We start from the raw sequence: 13,007 nt of genomic DNA on the forward strand, positions 1-13,007 counted from the left end.
CCCCCCCCCCCACCGCACAGCACGGCATGCTTCACCTCATGGGTTCTCAACACCCAGTTACCGGGTTCTCGGGACAGCCGCAGCTAAATAATCCTGCTTGGTTTTTGGCCCCGGGGCACCGTCTAACTTGCTGGGGCAATCAGCGTGTGCGCGGTTCACGCTTTCTTTCTGCCAGTTCTGTTTGGCATTGGAAAGAATGAGCTTGGAGAGAAGCTGAGAGCCACACGAGAAAGCTAGGGGTTTGCAATTTGCTGGATTGAAAAAATGACTCCGATGGGAAAATATACGTCTCACTTAAGTATTTCTCCTTTCCCTCGGCATACATTAATTAAAATGAGTATTTTTCGGGGCCAGGAGGTTGTCATGGCGTTGACAAGATATCCGCCAGATGGTTGGTGTGGATGAGGCCAGATGATTCGTAGGCTCAGGGAAGTGAACTTCCCACAGGCTGACGCCCCCGTCCTCCAAGTGGACGTCTTGTGCACATTTTTATCACAATGACTGCCCCTGCTCTCAGGCTGAAGCAAGCAGGAGGACGTGTCTGGCCATTCCTCACTGCTCCATTTCAATATGGGCTCTAGACACTCCAGCGGGACGATGCCCTTGGGTAACAATTTGTTCTTTATTGCGATCTCCATTCCTCTGCGATCTAATCCAGCAGCGATGCCGGCTGCCAGGGAAGGATGTGGCACTTCCTTGTTGGGGTAGAGGGAACACTCTGCTTCTTGCCTCTTGGGGGACTGTGACAGATAGAAGAGACATTCCTTCCTGTGCTCAACTCACGTCTCCATTCTCAGGGAGGTCTGGTGGGTGTGGCTTTGTTCCCTGAGAAGTCTCAATTCAGCTCAGGGAAACAAAAAACAAAACCCCCAAAGCCCGAAAATGAGGCAACCTACAGAAATCCCACGGAACATACGGAATTGAGCGTTGTAAGCTAAAAAGCCTCCCTCTCTGCCAATATTTCAAATCTGGTTGTGTGGTTAGAGGCGAATAGGTAAAATGAGGGCAGGGAAACTTTTATACTCTGGTGTGTGGTTTCTGGAAAGCCCAGAGTGGAATGTTTGCTGAGGGTGACCTATTTGGAACCACACCAGCAACTTTTGAAATACTGCTTTCTGGATTTTAGTCAGATGCACATTTAAATCCAAGTCTGAGGGAGGAGCAAGGGCTTCGATAGAGGATTGCCTTCTTCCTGGCACGAACTTATCTTTCAGGAACTGGAACCTGTTTATTAGGACCCCTTAAAGCAAAGACTGTTCATTATGGCTTGGAAAATCATCTGGCCAGTTCCTTTCCCATAAAAGTGGGGGGTGGGGCAGTGGGACTTGGGTGGGGGTTGGGAGAGGACCCAGGGGCTCCTCTATGTGACTGGAGGAGGAAAATGAGGGAAGGGGTGTGTTTGTTCACGGTATTTTAAAAAATCTGTTCTGAGGCAAACATAGCTCTGAATAATTTCATTTCAGCCCCATTTTGGAAATGATGTGAAGAACAGAGGTAGACCAGAGGCTGCTCCCACCAGTGGTCCTCCCTGAATCTCCAGGCCACATTGAGATCACACAGTAGGCTTTTTTACGGGAGGAGGAGGAGACATGTGCTTCTGTGTTCCAGCTCTGACTCCTTCAAGAAGCTTCTCACAGACTTGGTTACAAACCGTCCTAAAGTTAAACAGTTCTAGGAAAGCTGTTTTCTTGTCCCGTTTCCCAACACGTACTTCTTCACGTTTATTAAAAAATCTAGGTTAAAGATGTGAAATCCTGGCTTCCGTCCCCTCCCCCGCCTCGAACATCTGTAGCAAATGATGAAGTCCTAAGGAGTGACCAAGATGTGCAAATAATGAAGCAGGGGAAAATTCCACTTTGTTGCCACGTGTGGGCAATCGTGGCTGTCTGCACAGCCATGGTGAACGCAGAGGGTACAGAGGTACAGGGGGAAGGTGGCACAATCGGCCGGTGAATCTAGAAATGTCCATTTAGAGAGGTCAATCGCGTTAACAAGGGCAAAGGTGCTTTTATGCCTTTCCACACCCCAAACTCCTAACCCAGCCTACTCCTACCGGTGACAGAGCCAGACGAGTGCTGAGGGGTTATTTGGGGTAGCAGGCAAGCAGATGGTGTCTTCATCTACGTGACTAAAGGTCACCAAAAACTCTCTCTTGGATCCGTGTCACCCGTCTTCCCTGCCCTGGAGCTGACACGTTTCCCTTTCTGCTCTCTGGTTTAAGGTCCAAGGGAGTCACAGACCGTGCTTCCATCAGCCTTAAGGCAAACTGGTTGATCAAGTGAACAAGATGCAGGGAAGAGAGCATGGCAGGAACAGTCCTGGCAGGGGCACCTGAGTCAGGGGTCCAGTTAAGGATCTCAGGGAGTGGGGCGCCTGGGTGGCACAGCGGTTAAGTGTCTGCCTTCAGCTCAGGGCGTGATCCCGGGGTTATGGGATCGAGCCCCACATCAGGCTCCTCCGCTAGGAGCCTGCTTCTTCCTCTCCCACTCCCCCTGCTTGTGTTCCCTCTCTCGCCAGCTGTCTCTATCTCTGTCGAATAAATAAATAAAATCTTAAAAAAAAAAAAAAGGATCTCAGGGAGTGTCCAGGGAGCCCAGGTGGCTAAGGAACTTGATGGGGGTGGGGGACACAGAATGGGGAGCGAATGGAGGCCAAGGATGACCACACGCTGACCAGGCACTATTGCCCAGGCCTTCCAGTGCAGACAACTCACAAATCACTGGAAGTTACACACAGGCCAGCTTACCCAGCACGTACCAAAGTGGATTTAATCTTCACTTTGGATTCAAGGTAAAGGCATAGCAAGAGCTCTGTCTCTGGGTAGGCTCTGGGGTCTGTCAAGGAGAGCTGTATTACCAGCTCTCAGGGAAAAGCCTGATTCCCCTATGAGTCAAAAGTCGGGTCTGAATCCTGCTGCTGTCCCCAACCACCTGTATGTGTGGGGCCAAGATCGTTGAGCCTCCGTCTAGGCCAATGTACTTGTGTTGAGCCTTACTTATGTACCAGGCATGGACTGTGCAGGCTCACAGATGAGTAAAGGTCACCATCCTTTCCACTCCATTATTTATAAAAATGAGAGCCTTGTATCTTCCTGGCAGGCATCAAAGAAGAATGGACCAGGCCATGCTCCATAAACTAAACAGCCCTACAGAAATGACAGGACTTTTCCCGATAATGGGCCAGAGTAGGGTTTCCTACACAGTTCTCTGAAGTGTGAGCAGGGATTCTATTAAAATAAAACCAGTGTTCATAGTACATTTTCTTCCATACTTTATATATTGGTCCTAAATGTTTTCCGTGCCTGGGAACTCAGGGAAGTGGCAGGGGTGGCTTGTGTACAAACCATATTTTCTAGTTTCTGTATTTGATACTTTGACATTTGGGGCCTTGCTGACCCTGGAGGAACTGTTCCTTTCTGGGTCGGCCAATTCCTAGAAATAATGAATAACTCACCCTCCCATGCACCTTTCACAGGCAAACCAACCCATCTATAACCCACACCCCAACCATCTCCTTTGTGGGTCTCTCCTACTCTGGGCTACTACCACTTGCCCTCATCACCCAGGCATCCAACAACTAGAGACAGCCCCTCTAACCAAGAGCCCACTAAAATCATTCCCAGTAGGCAAACTGAAGCCTGTTTACCCTGCCTTGCTCCTTCTTTTCCACAGCAACCACACGAGTGGCTCTTGCCCACATCTTCTCCCATTTGCCCTGCCCCCGACCTCCCCTGCTGCTTCCCCGTGTGGCCTCCATGGTGTGCTGTGCCTGTTTTGAGGGATCTGTGAGTATAAACCTCTTCTTTCCTGACAGTCTTTCCATGTCTGTGTGTCTCACCATATTTGACTTAAAACAAACCTTGGGTACCCTGAGAGCAGCTTGGTACCTGGGTGCAGGACATCTGGCAAGCACAGGTACAGACACCCTGCAGCAATGGCACGCTAGGTGGCAGGGACAGGCCTGTGTGCTGCAGCTATAAGATTCATTTCAACTTGGATTTGTGGGAGGCAGCAAAGCACTGGGGTGAAGGGTAGGAGTTCAGAGTTTGAACGGGTACGAGTGTAGGTGCCCCACTTCCCATGTGTGTCCCTCAGATTCTTATATGCATCACTTTCCTCCCCCACTTACGGGGTTGGTGGGAGGGTTCAATGAGATTATCAATGCGAAGACTGAGCCCAGGACCTGTGACTTAGGAAGCACTCCTAAGGTGAGCTATTTTTAATTAACCCATTGTTCAAGGTTTATTGAGAAGTAAACCTACAAAATCAAATCTGAAGTATTCCTTAGAGTATGTTAAACCATATTACACAGGTCAAAAATGATTGAATGTTGGTGATTTCATAGGGTTCCATCTTAGAAATTCATTTGTCTCTGACATTTGTTGTTGTCTATTTTCATCCAAGTGAGAATTATATTTCAGTTTTTCCACAATTATATTTGGGGACTCTTGTCTCAAGAAAGCCCCCTAACTTTGGTTTGTTCAACAGGCTCTGGAAAGACACGCTGGCACTCTTGGTTTTAAATTTTCCACCTTCAGTGCTGTGTGTTTATAGCAGTAACAGTCTCAAAAAAAAAAAAAAATCACACATAATTTCCACACATTCTTTCAGGCAAACAAACATTGTCTCAACTTGAAGCGAAAATAAAGCTTTGCTAGTTTAAAAAAAAAATCCAGGTATTCACAATGAAGCCTACCTCTTTCCCTGAAACCCTCTAAACTGTGATAAGTGACAGGAAGCTTCAAAGCGATATCCTGCAGCAGCTTAAGGGAGAGTTGTGGAAATGGAAATTAACAAAGCATGCGACTGCTGCTCACCAGCCAATCACGTGTTAGTTCTTAATTAAGTGGTGCACTGTTGTCATGGGGACACGTGGGAGCAGCGTCCCATAATTCCCACTGTTTTGGCACTCCGGGGGCCAGGGTGCCTTTCCCTTCCTCGCTCGCAGCCACATGGGATATTCTGCTATTCTGGCAGCTGGCATCATGGCCACGGCACACATTTTAAGCAAATTCTAAACCACTGCTTCTATTAATTCAAGGGTAAAGCTGTCTGGAAGGAGCACCATCAGCATGAGGAGTACCATTAAAATTCCTACGGAATGGCATTTAGTATTACGATAGGGCGGTGTTTCTCTAAGTCCCTGACCCCTTTCATCAAAACCCCAAGGTTCCTTTTCAATTGCACAATCCCAGCCCCACCCACAGATCTCCTGAACTGGAATCTGCATTTTAACGAGCTGCCTCACCCAGTGAACCCTGCACCAGGACTGGCATCATGTTGGGTGCTCTACGTGGCACCTCTTAGGTCAGTTTCTTCAACTCGGTAGCCGGATCAGCTACTATTTACTTATGTATATGGTTCATTAAATATTCCTCTCATGAGGTTTAGGAAAGCCTTTCAGATGAGTCAGGTTAGGCACTGTCAGGCTTTGGCTCTATCCCGTTTAGCCCGGATTTAGGGCCCCACTTGCGAAAGCTGACCTCCCTTCACTTCCAACCACTTAGGAACACTGAGCCCTGTTTGGGTAGGTTCCCAGAGGGCTGCCAGTTGGCCCTGGAGCCCATCGTCCAGGCATAAGCCCTGAACATTAGGCTTGAAAATCACGTTGGCAAGACCAACATGCTTAGCATCTAGTTGGAGCCTTTGAGACAAAGCATGTATATTTATGCAAGCCACATAGAGCAGAGGATTGTCTAAGGGTGACGGGAAGATGCCGGATAGCCTCAGCATTAGGACTTGGGGCCATTATGTTGGCCGGTTCTAATGGAAACTCTGCGACTAATTTGGCGGGGTAATGGACCCCACCGTGGGTCTGGAGTTAAATAGCAGTGACAGCGCCTGCCTGAGCCTGGGCTGCCATCAACTCCTTGGGGCCTCATCTTTCCCTGTTTGTTCTCATTTGGTAAATTTCTCCTTTCCTTTCCTCTCTTTCCACCATCCCTGTCAACACTCCTTCCGTTTTTTCCCATCTCTGTGGTCTTATGAAATGTTAGATCATTCAAAGTGATCTGTTTTGTGTTGAGGTGGGAGGTGTGGAGCAAACCAAGCACGGCCTTCCTGTGCTGGGCTTCACCGTGGGGGTGGGGGCTGGGGCTGGCCCTGCTGGATTTCTGGCATTGGGCCTGCATTCCCATTTTCCCCAGGTCAGAAGTGAAACTGAGGGTGTAAGTCGAGTTTAGAGGTGCAGCCAGAGTTCAGACCATTAGTTATCTGGGTAATTTCAGAGAGGACGATTTTACTGCTTGGCTTATCTGCTTGATAATTCATCCAGTGTGGATTGCTGGCTCATCACAAAACGGCCACTTCCTGTGCACATGGGTCAGAGGGAGCAGAAGACCTACGTCCCAGACCCATGAACACATGCTCACAGCAGTAGTGTAAAAAGGAGAATTAAGATGCAGAAACCAAGGTTATGGAGCTTCATGTCACAATGCAGCCCTGTTCGGCTGGGTGGAGGCAGAGTCTGTTCTTTATTAACTGTAAGTTGTTTCTCACAGTACAGAACTATTCCATCAGCCTGAAAATAAATAAATGAATAAAGTGCGTTTCAGTGGGACTTTGTGCCCTGGCATAAACAAGTGTGGGAGTGCGTTCTTCTCGAACGGGAGATAACACTTACAAGCACAAAACACATCTTGGGAACATGAAAATCCAAACGCAAATATGAAAAGCACATATTCTCACTCCTCCTCCCTCAGTGAGTCTTATGCCCCCATGTGCACGTTTGCATGATAAAAGACACTGTCGCAATTATATGACAATTAAAGCTTACCATTGTTGTAAGAGCGAAAATTTCCTACAAATTTTATGTATTCATAAGTTGGAAATTCCTTTGGGTTCAAGCTGCCTCTGAGAAGATGGCAATAAAACTCTAAATCGTTGTCAGCTGGGCCGTTAAAGGAAAAAGAGAAAAGGAACGTGAATATGACATAGATTCTAGACTAAACAAGTTGTGTCTTTGTGTAACTCTTGGGCTTTGGTCTGCACCCGGCCAGGACATTTCTCTCATTAGACTGATTCTTGGACATGGTTTTACGACCTTTGCAGAACAGGGGGTCCCCCCCCCCATAATTTATATAGATATTCTGCATTCCATACTTGGGCCCAATTAGTCTTAATTTGCTCACAGATGTCTGTGGTTGGTTATGTCGGCATTGATTAGTTCTGGTTGTTTTCATATGGTGTATTAAAATAAAGCTGCTTGTATAGAGCTGCTCTCTTTAATCTTTTCACGTGGCTTTGAAGTAAAATCAGATGTACAACAGGATACATTATTCACGGAAAATGATCTGAGGCCTGAGCAAGTAAGTACGAGGCACTTGCACTGCCTCCATCAATGTCGGTGCTTTGTGAAGGGACACCCAGTTCAGAAGGCACCGAGCCTGGCCTTCCACCCAGGTTGCCAATTTTGAGAAAATTCCACAAAACCTGCAAATGTATATAAATAACCAGATGACAGCCTCAGGAGAGGAGAATTTGGAGTTTTGACCTAATTATTCAGTTTTCTGTTGGTGACTTGGATATCATACAAATCTAGCACTACGGTGTCCCCTAAAATAAGCAGATTGCGCCCTGACTTTTGCATTGTTTGTTACCAAAAGACTCTCGTGTTAAAAAAAAAAAGAACTTCTTGTATTACATGCAAAACAAATTTTTCTTAAGTGCCATGCTTTCGAATTTTCCACAGAGAAGTTAAATGTCATACATATTCCAAACTCCAGTTTTAGCTTTAAATTTAAAATATACCTCTAAGGATCTTGGAAATATTCTGAGTTGCAAGGAGAATTGTTCTTAAAATTAGTCCTCCCTTCTTAATTCATTCTAACCTCCTTTCAAAAGTAAAACTCTTATCTTTATATCTTGTAAAACCAGTAAAGTTAAACTTACATTTTAAGTATTCTGGGGAGGGGGAATCTGTCACAAGCATATGGGAAGAAAGCATTTTATACACTTCTGAATGCTCTTGTTCTGGAAGGAAATTTAACAAATTCTGATCCATGACATCTGACTGAAAAAGAAAATAAAGAACAAAGGTACACAACTCAATGAAGACGAAAAACAAAAGCAAAAGCCAAAACTGAACATTGAAGGCAATTCAGAACTGGTTTCTGAAATGAAAAGTTCAAGATCTGATTTTCTGTGAGACCCTCGAATTTATCACTGTCATCCTGAATTACAATCTAGAAGGTTTTACTTGCTCCAGGGCAAAAGTATTGCCCATAGGCCCGAGAAAGAAGTAAGAGTTAAGTCGGACAAGCATGCGGAGTCCTACTCTTCCTGGAGCACCCCACCTGCCGACACTCCTGTGTTCTGGCTGGGACGGCGCGGCAGCGAGGGGCCCCCCAGGCAGGCCCACTTGCTCATGTGAAGGGTCCTGAAGAATGCGTAGGGCTCCTTTTCCATAGGGTTCCAGCAAACGAACACCTGTTTACTTTTTAAAGGTCTCCTCAATCAAAGGAACTGTGCCTTTTTTCTGAGTGCCTGGGCACTGACTCTAGATACAGCTCTGTCTGATAGAACTGTCTGTGGTGATGGAAATGATCTATCATGTGTGCTGTCCCTTATGAAAGCCACCAGCCACGTGGCTATGAGCATTGAAATGTGGCTGGTATGACTGAAGATTGGTTTTTTAAAATTACACTTATTTTTTATTTTTTAGAGAGAAAGAGTGTGCGCATGCGCAGTGGTGGGGGGGCAGAGGGAGAGAATCCCAAGCAGGCTCTGCATCCAGCATGGAGCCCGATGTGGGACTCAATCTCACGACCCTGCGATCATGACCTGGGCTGAAACCAAGAGTCAGACGCTCCACCCACTGAGCCACCCAGGTGCCCCTGAAGACTGAATTGTTAATTGTATTTAATTTTAATTATTTTAACTGGAATTTAAAAAGCCGCATGTGGCTAGTGGCTCCCATATTCACTAGTGCGGGTGGAAGCTGACAGAGGAGAGAGAGAGAGAAAGAGAGAGAGAGGGAGAGAAGACAGGCACGTTTCTTGCTGCCTCAGTCTCCCTCAATAAACTCATCCTTTCCTATATTTTTAAACACAGTCTTACACACTCTTAAATTTGTATATCCAGGTAACTTTCTGTTGTGCGCCCCCTGGGGACCAGAGGTTGACATGCATCCCCAATGTCATTCTTTTGCACCCATACCTCCTTCTCCCCTGTGCTCAATGTCCCCATGGTATTGCCAACTGGTCAGTTGCCCATACCAGACACACTGGTGGCAACCTCAGCTTCTCCTCCTCCTGCCCTCATCTTCACATCCGAACAACGTCCAAGTGCTGTGACACACCCCTCCCTCAAATTCTCTCCGATCCTCTCACTTCCCTTTATTTCCATAACCTCGACCCCCAGTCTAGAGCACCATCATTTCTTATCCGGGGAATGAACGGACCAAACTGGTCTTCCCACATCAACTTCTGTCCCTGTCCAACGTATTCTCCACCAGCAGGCAGAAGGAGCCCTGTATCAGATCAGATTGCCACCGTGCTTAAAACAATCTATTGGCAGTGGTGCCTGGCTGGCTCGTCCACAGTGCATGTGACTTTTGATCTCACGGTTGTGAGTTTGAGCCCCATGCTGGGTGTAGCCCTTACTCCAAAACAAAACAAAACAAAACAAAACAAAACAAAACAAAACACAAAACAAAACCTGTCTGTTGGCTGCCAAATGCTCCCAGGATGAAGCCTGAACCTCCCAATTCAATTCTGAGGCTCATACTACCTGCCGTCCAAATTTCCTTTTCTCCAGCTGGCCAGCTTGCTCTTCCTTCTGGGCCTTCCCCAGGCTGCACCCTGAGGTGTGTTTGCCTAACTCCCAGGCATCCTTCAGGTCCCTGCTTTGAAGGCACTGCCTCTGAGGAAGCACCCAGGGATGCCATGTTGACAGCTGGAGCTCTGGCTTCTGAGGGCCCCTGCTCTACGTGTTCTGCGGTCCTGTCACGGCCGGGGTGGGGAAGGTCTGCCCAGATGGGGAGGCCTGTGAGGGACCGGCCGCGTCACGGCAAAATGGAGAGAGCCCCAGAGGTCGGGACTGAAAGCTGGCTTTGCCCCCTCATCAACCAAAAGATGAGGAAGCTGGGAGGGTGGCGTGAGCTGCTGGTCAAGGGCACACAGTAATCACTCAATGAATGCTCCGTGGGATCAGGTGTTTCACAACCGTTCAGGAAAGTTCTCAAAGTTTTCTTGTTCGTTCATGTGCTGATGTGTGTCCTCTGCCTGTCTCATCCAGGAGAGCAGGGGCCGCGTCTGCCTTCTTCACCCCTGGGTGCCTGACATCGAATGGTGCTCGGCGTTCGAGAAAAATGCATTGACTAGCTGAAGGAAGTATGGGCGGGGGGCAAGCATGACAACAGGAGTAAAAACAAGTTACCCCAAGAACACTGAGTGTGGTGTACAGACTCCAGTCATAAGGACAGAGAGGCTCCCAGGGAAGGACTCCCACGGGGAGGAATCCCTGAGCAAGAGCTGAGGGACAAGATGATATCTGCGGGGAGCCAGGGTACTCTAGGCAGGGGGCATGGAGGAGAGTGGTGGAGCCATGTGTTGCAAAGGGAAGTGAGGTCAGAGCCAAGAAGGCCGCAGAAGAGTGAGTGCCTTGTCCTGTGTGCCTGGGGTGGGGAGGACGGGACCTGCTGAGGGACCGAGAGGAAGGGAGGGCAGGATTGTGCTTTCTGGCCTGAAGAGAGAGGAAGCACAGGTCACCACCAGGCTAGAGATCGTCATTCTGAACAGGCACAGGGAAAGGGAGACGTGATGCGCAGGAAGGAGGGTCAAACAGGTCACTCGACAACAGAATCCACCCAATACCAACTGAGGGCCACCATGTGCCAGCTACTGCCTTTCGCACCGGGAAGAAACACAATGAAGCAGGCGAGCCCCTCCCCTCTTGCAGCCAGCAGTCCAGGGGCTGTGAGGAAGGGGGACACCACTTGGTGGCCAAAGAAGGACAGGAAGAGGAAAAGGAGGGACTCCCAGCTTGATGGCACCCCGGGCGTGATCTCCGTGGGCAAAGACTGTGAACCCCTCACTAGCCTGTGCTATCATTTTCTCCCTCGGGCTCTCTCCAAGTTCCTTCTGATGTTCTTGATTTTATTTTAAGCTCATTCCCTTTAGTTTTTTAGATGATGACTAATGCTCACAGATGACAGTAGTCTTTCTTCTTAAAGACATTGCAGATAGAGACATGATGACTAAGTCACTCCATGGCCTTTTCTTGGACAGCCAGTTGAAACCCCCTTGCCCTGATGTGAGTATGACAGAGAGATGGGTTACGGGGCTGCCTGACCTAGCTGCTTCTGTGGAAAACAGTTGGCAGGTCACCGGGCTGCAGGGGGACCTTGGGTTACAGGTTCTGCACAGAATAAAGATGAACCCTGGATGGAGGCTGGTAGGGTGGTGGTGGTGAGGATTATGCGTTAACACCCAGAAAGGGCTCAGAGCTGTGCTTGGCACAGAGCAAGCTCTCTCTATGTACTCACTATTATATTACTATCATGCCATTTCCATGTGCCAACAACCAACACAAACAACGATAGTTGGAAAATTCAAACCTTAATGCTTACAGGGGAACAAATCATATCTGCGATTGAATCATCCCTTGAATGAGCTGAGCTCTGTTTATTAAATTGACAGCAATTACAGAGACAAGGGAGGGCACGTGCCATCTGCAGCCATCTTCCCAGCTGAATCACAGTGTCAGGAACATCATTTACCTCTTGGAGACAGAAGGTTCTCTACCCCAACTTACTGATAGGTCCTTGGCTGCTTTCTCAAGGATCATTACCAAGACTACTTTCACTATGAACACCTGTCCTAATTCCAAATCGCACATTTCCCATGTTTCTTCTTGTGCCCATTGGGAGCCTGGGGATGACTGGGAAGTGTTTCAGGACACAGCAAGGCATTGTCCTGTCTCCCTAGGAACCAGCAGTCCCAGTTTGGTACCCAGCAGAGTTAAGTGCACCCACCCACGGAGCGCACAGAAGCCCACCAGCTGGGTTGGAAGGGAGCTGGGTGGACACTGTGTGTCCTGGCAGTTCTGGCTGGAGATGTGTTGGCCACAGTGAGAAGTCTTGGAGAAGGAGCAATCATGAGATGTCGTGGAGCAGCCTCACACTGCGAAGAGGCAGGAGTGGGCTCCCCAAAGCAGTCAGGACCTTGGTCTCCCTAAAGAGCCAGAAAGTTGCAGGCACATCCAATAGGCTTTGATGCCGTTTAGATTCAGAATCAAACTGATAGTCCAATGGTAATGCTTTCAGGGAGCCAGTACAGGGAGTGGCTTTGACCTTAGAGTAGTGAAGAATTAATTATTTAGGATATAGAAGGTAGCAACGTTAAAGAATCTCTGTGCATGGAAAGAACCTAGAGAGGGAGAGGTGGGCCGCAAGATGAGAGAATGTATTTGTAACACATAAGCCACGGTGTAAGTCCTAAAATTAAGGTTCAATGTTAAATGCTGCCTTGTCACCTAGCAAAACTGGGAGGCCCTCAACAAGCCCAAATGAAAGTTCTCCTTCACACTCTGCCCCCATGGAAAGGTCCCTTGGCTAAATAATGCTCCTTAGACAGGCACAGTTCCTGCTCAGCCCCGAGTGGTGGGTTTAGCTCCCTGCCAGCCTGTGGAATTAGTCAAATAAACCACTCTCACCCCTGTGGGAATCGGGGGGGGGTGCCCCACCCTCTTGTTACTATGAAGCCTGCTTCTCACAGCCCCTGCTGGTTCACTGCTCAAGGGTACGGCCCTGTGTGGCCCTGCGTCCTCGTCTCCAGGCTATGAGTGCATGAGATGGATAAACCGCTGTCGAGCTCCCCTGTCCAGTGTTGGGTGTTGTGCATTCAGCGGACCCATGTCCCTAAGGCAGAGTGAGCGAGGCAATGCAAACGGTACCCGACAGAGGATTAGTGTCTAGAACATGGAAAGAATGCCTCCAAATTCCAAGAAACAAACCAGACAGTTCAGTAGGAGAATAGCAAAATACCCGAACAAGCACTGTGTTCACAA

At 48.2% G+C, this 13,007-nt stretch overlaps 1 protein-coding gene across 1 annotated transcript in view; it reads right to left on the reverse strand.

Moving 5' to 3' along the window:
- NPAS2 (neuronal PAS domain protein 2) overlaps window positions 1-13,007 on the reverse strand; it is a 154,886-nt gene that overhangs the window by 34,401 nt on the left and 107,478 nt on the right. Inside the window, exons 6-7 of the mRNA XM_034658982.1 lie at window positions 7,890-8,010; window positions 6,775-6,888 (exon numbers count right to left, since the gene is read on the reverse strand). Coding sequence (XP_034514873.1) covers window positions 6,775-6,888; window positions 7,890-8,010 — 235 coding nt within the window. The remainder of the gene's footprint in view (window positions 1-6,774; window positions 6,889-7,889; window positions 8,011-13,007) is intronic.

Source organism: Ailuropoda melanoleuca, chromosome 4, assembly GCF_002007445.2.
Source record: "Ailuropoda melanoleuca isolate Jingjing chromosome 4, ASM200744v2, whole genome shotgun sequence".
NCBI lineage: Eukaryota > Metazoa > Chordata > Mammalia > Carnivora > Ursidae > Ailuropoda > Ailuropoda melanoleuca.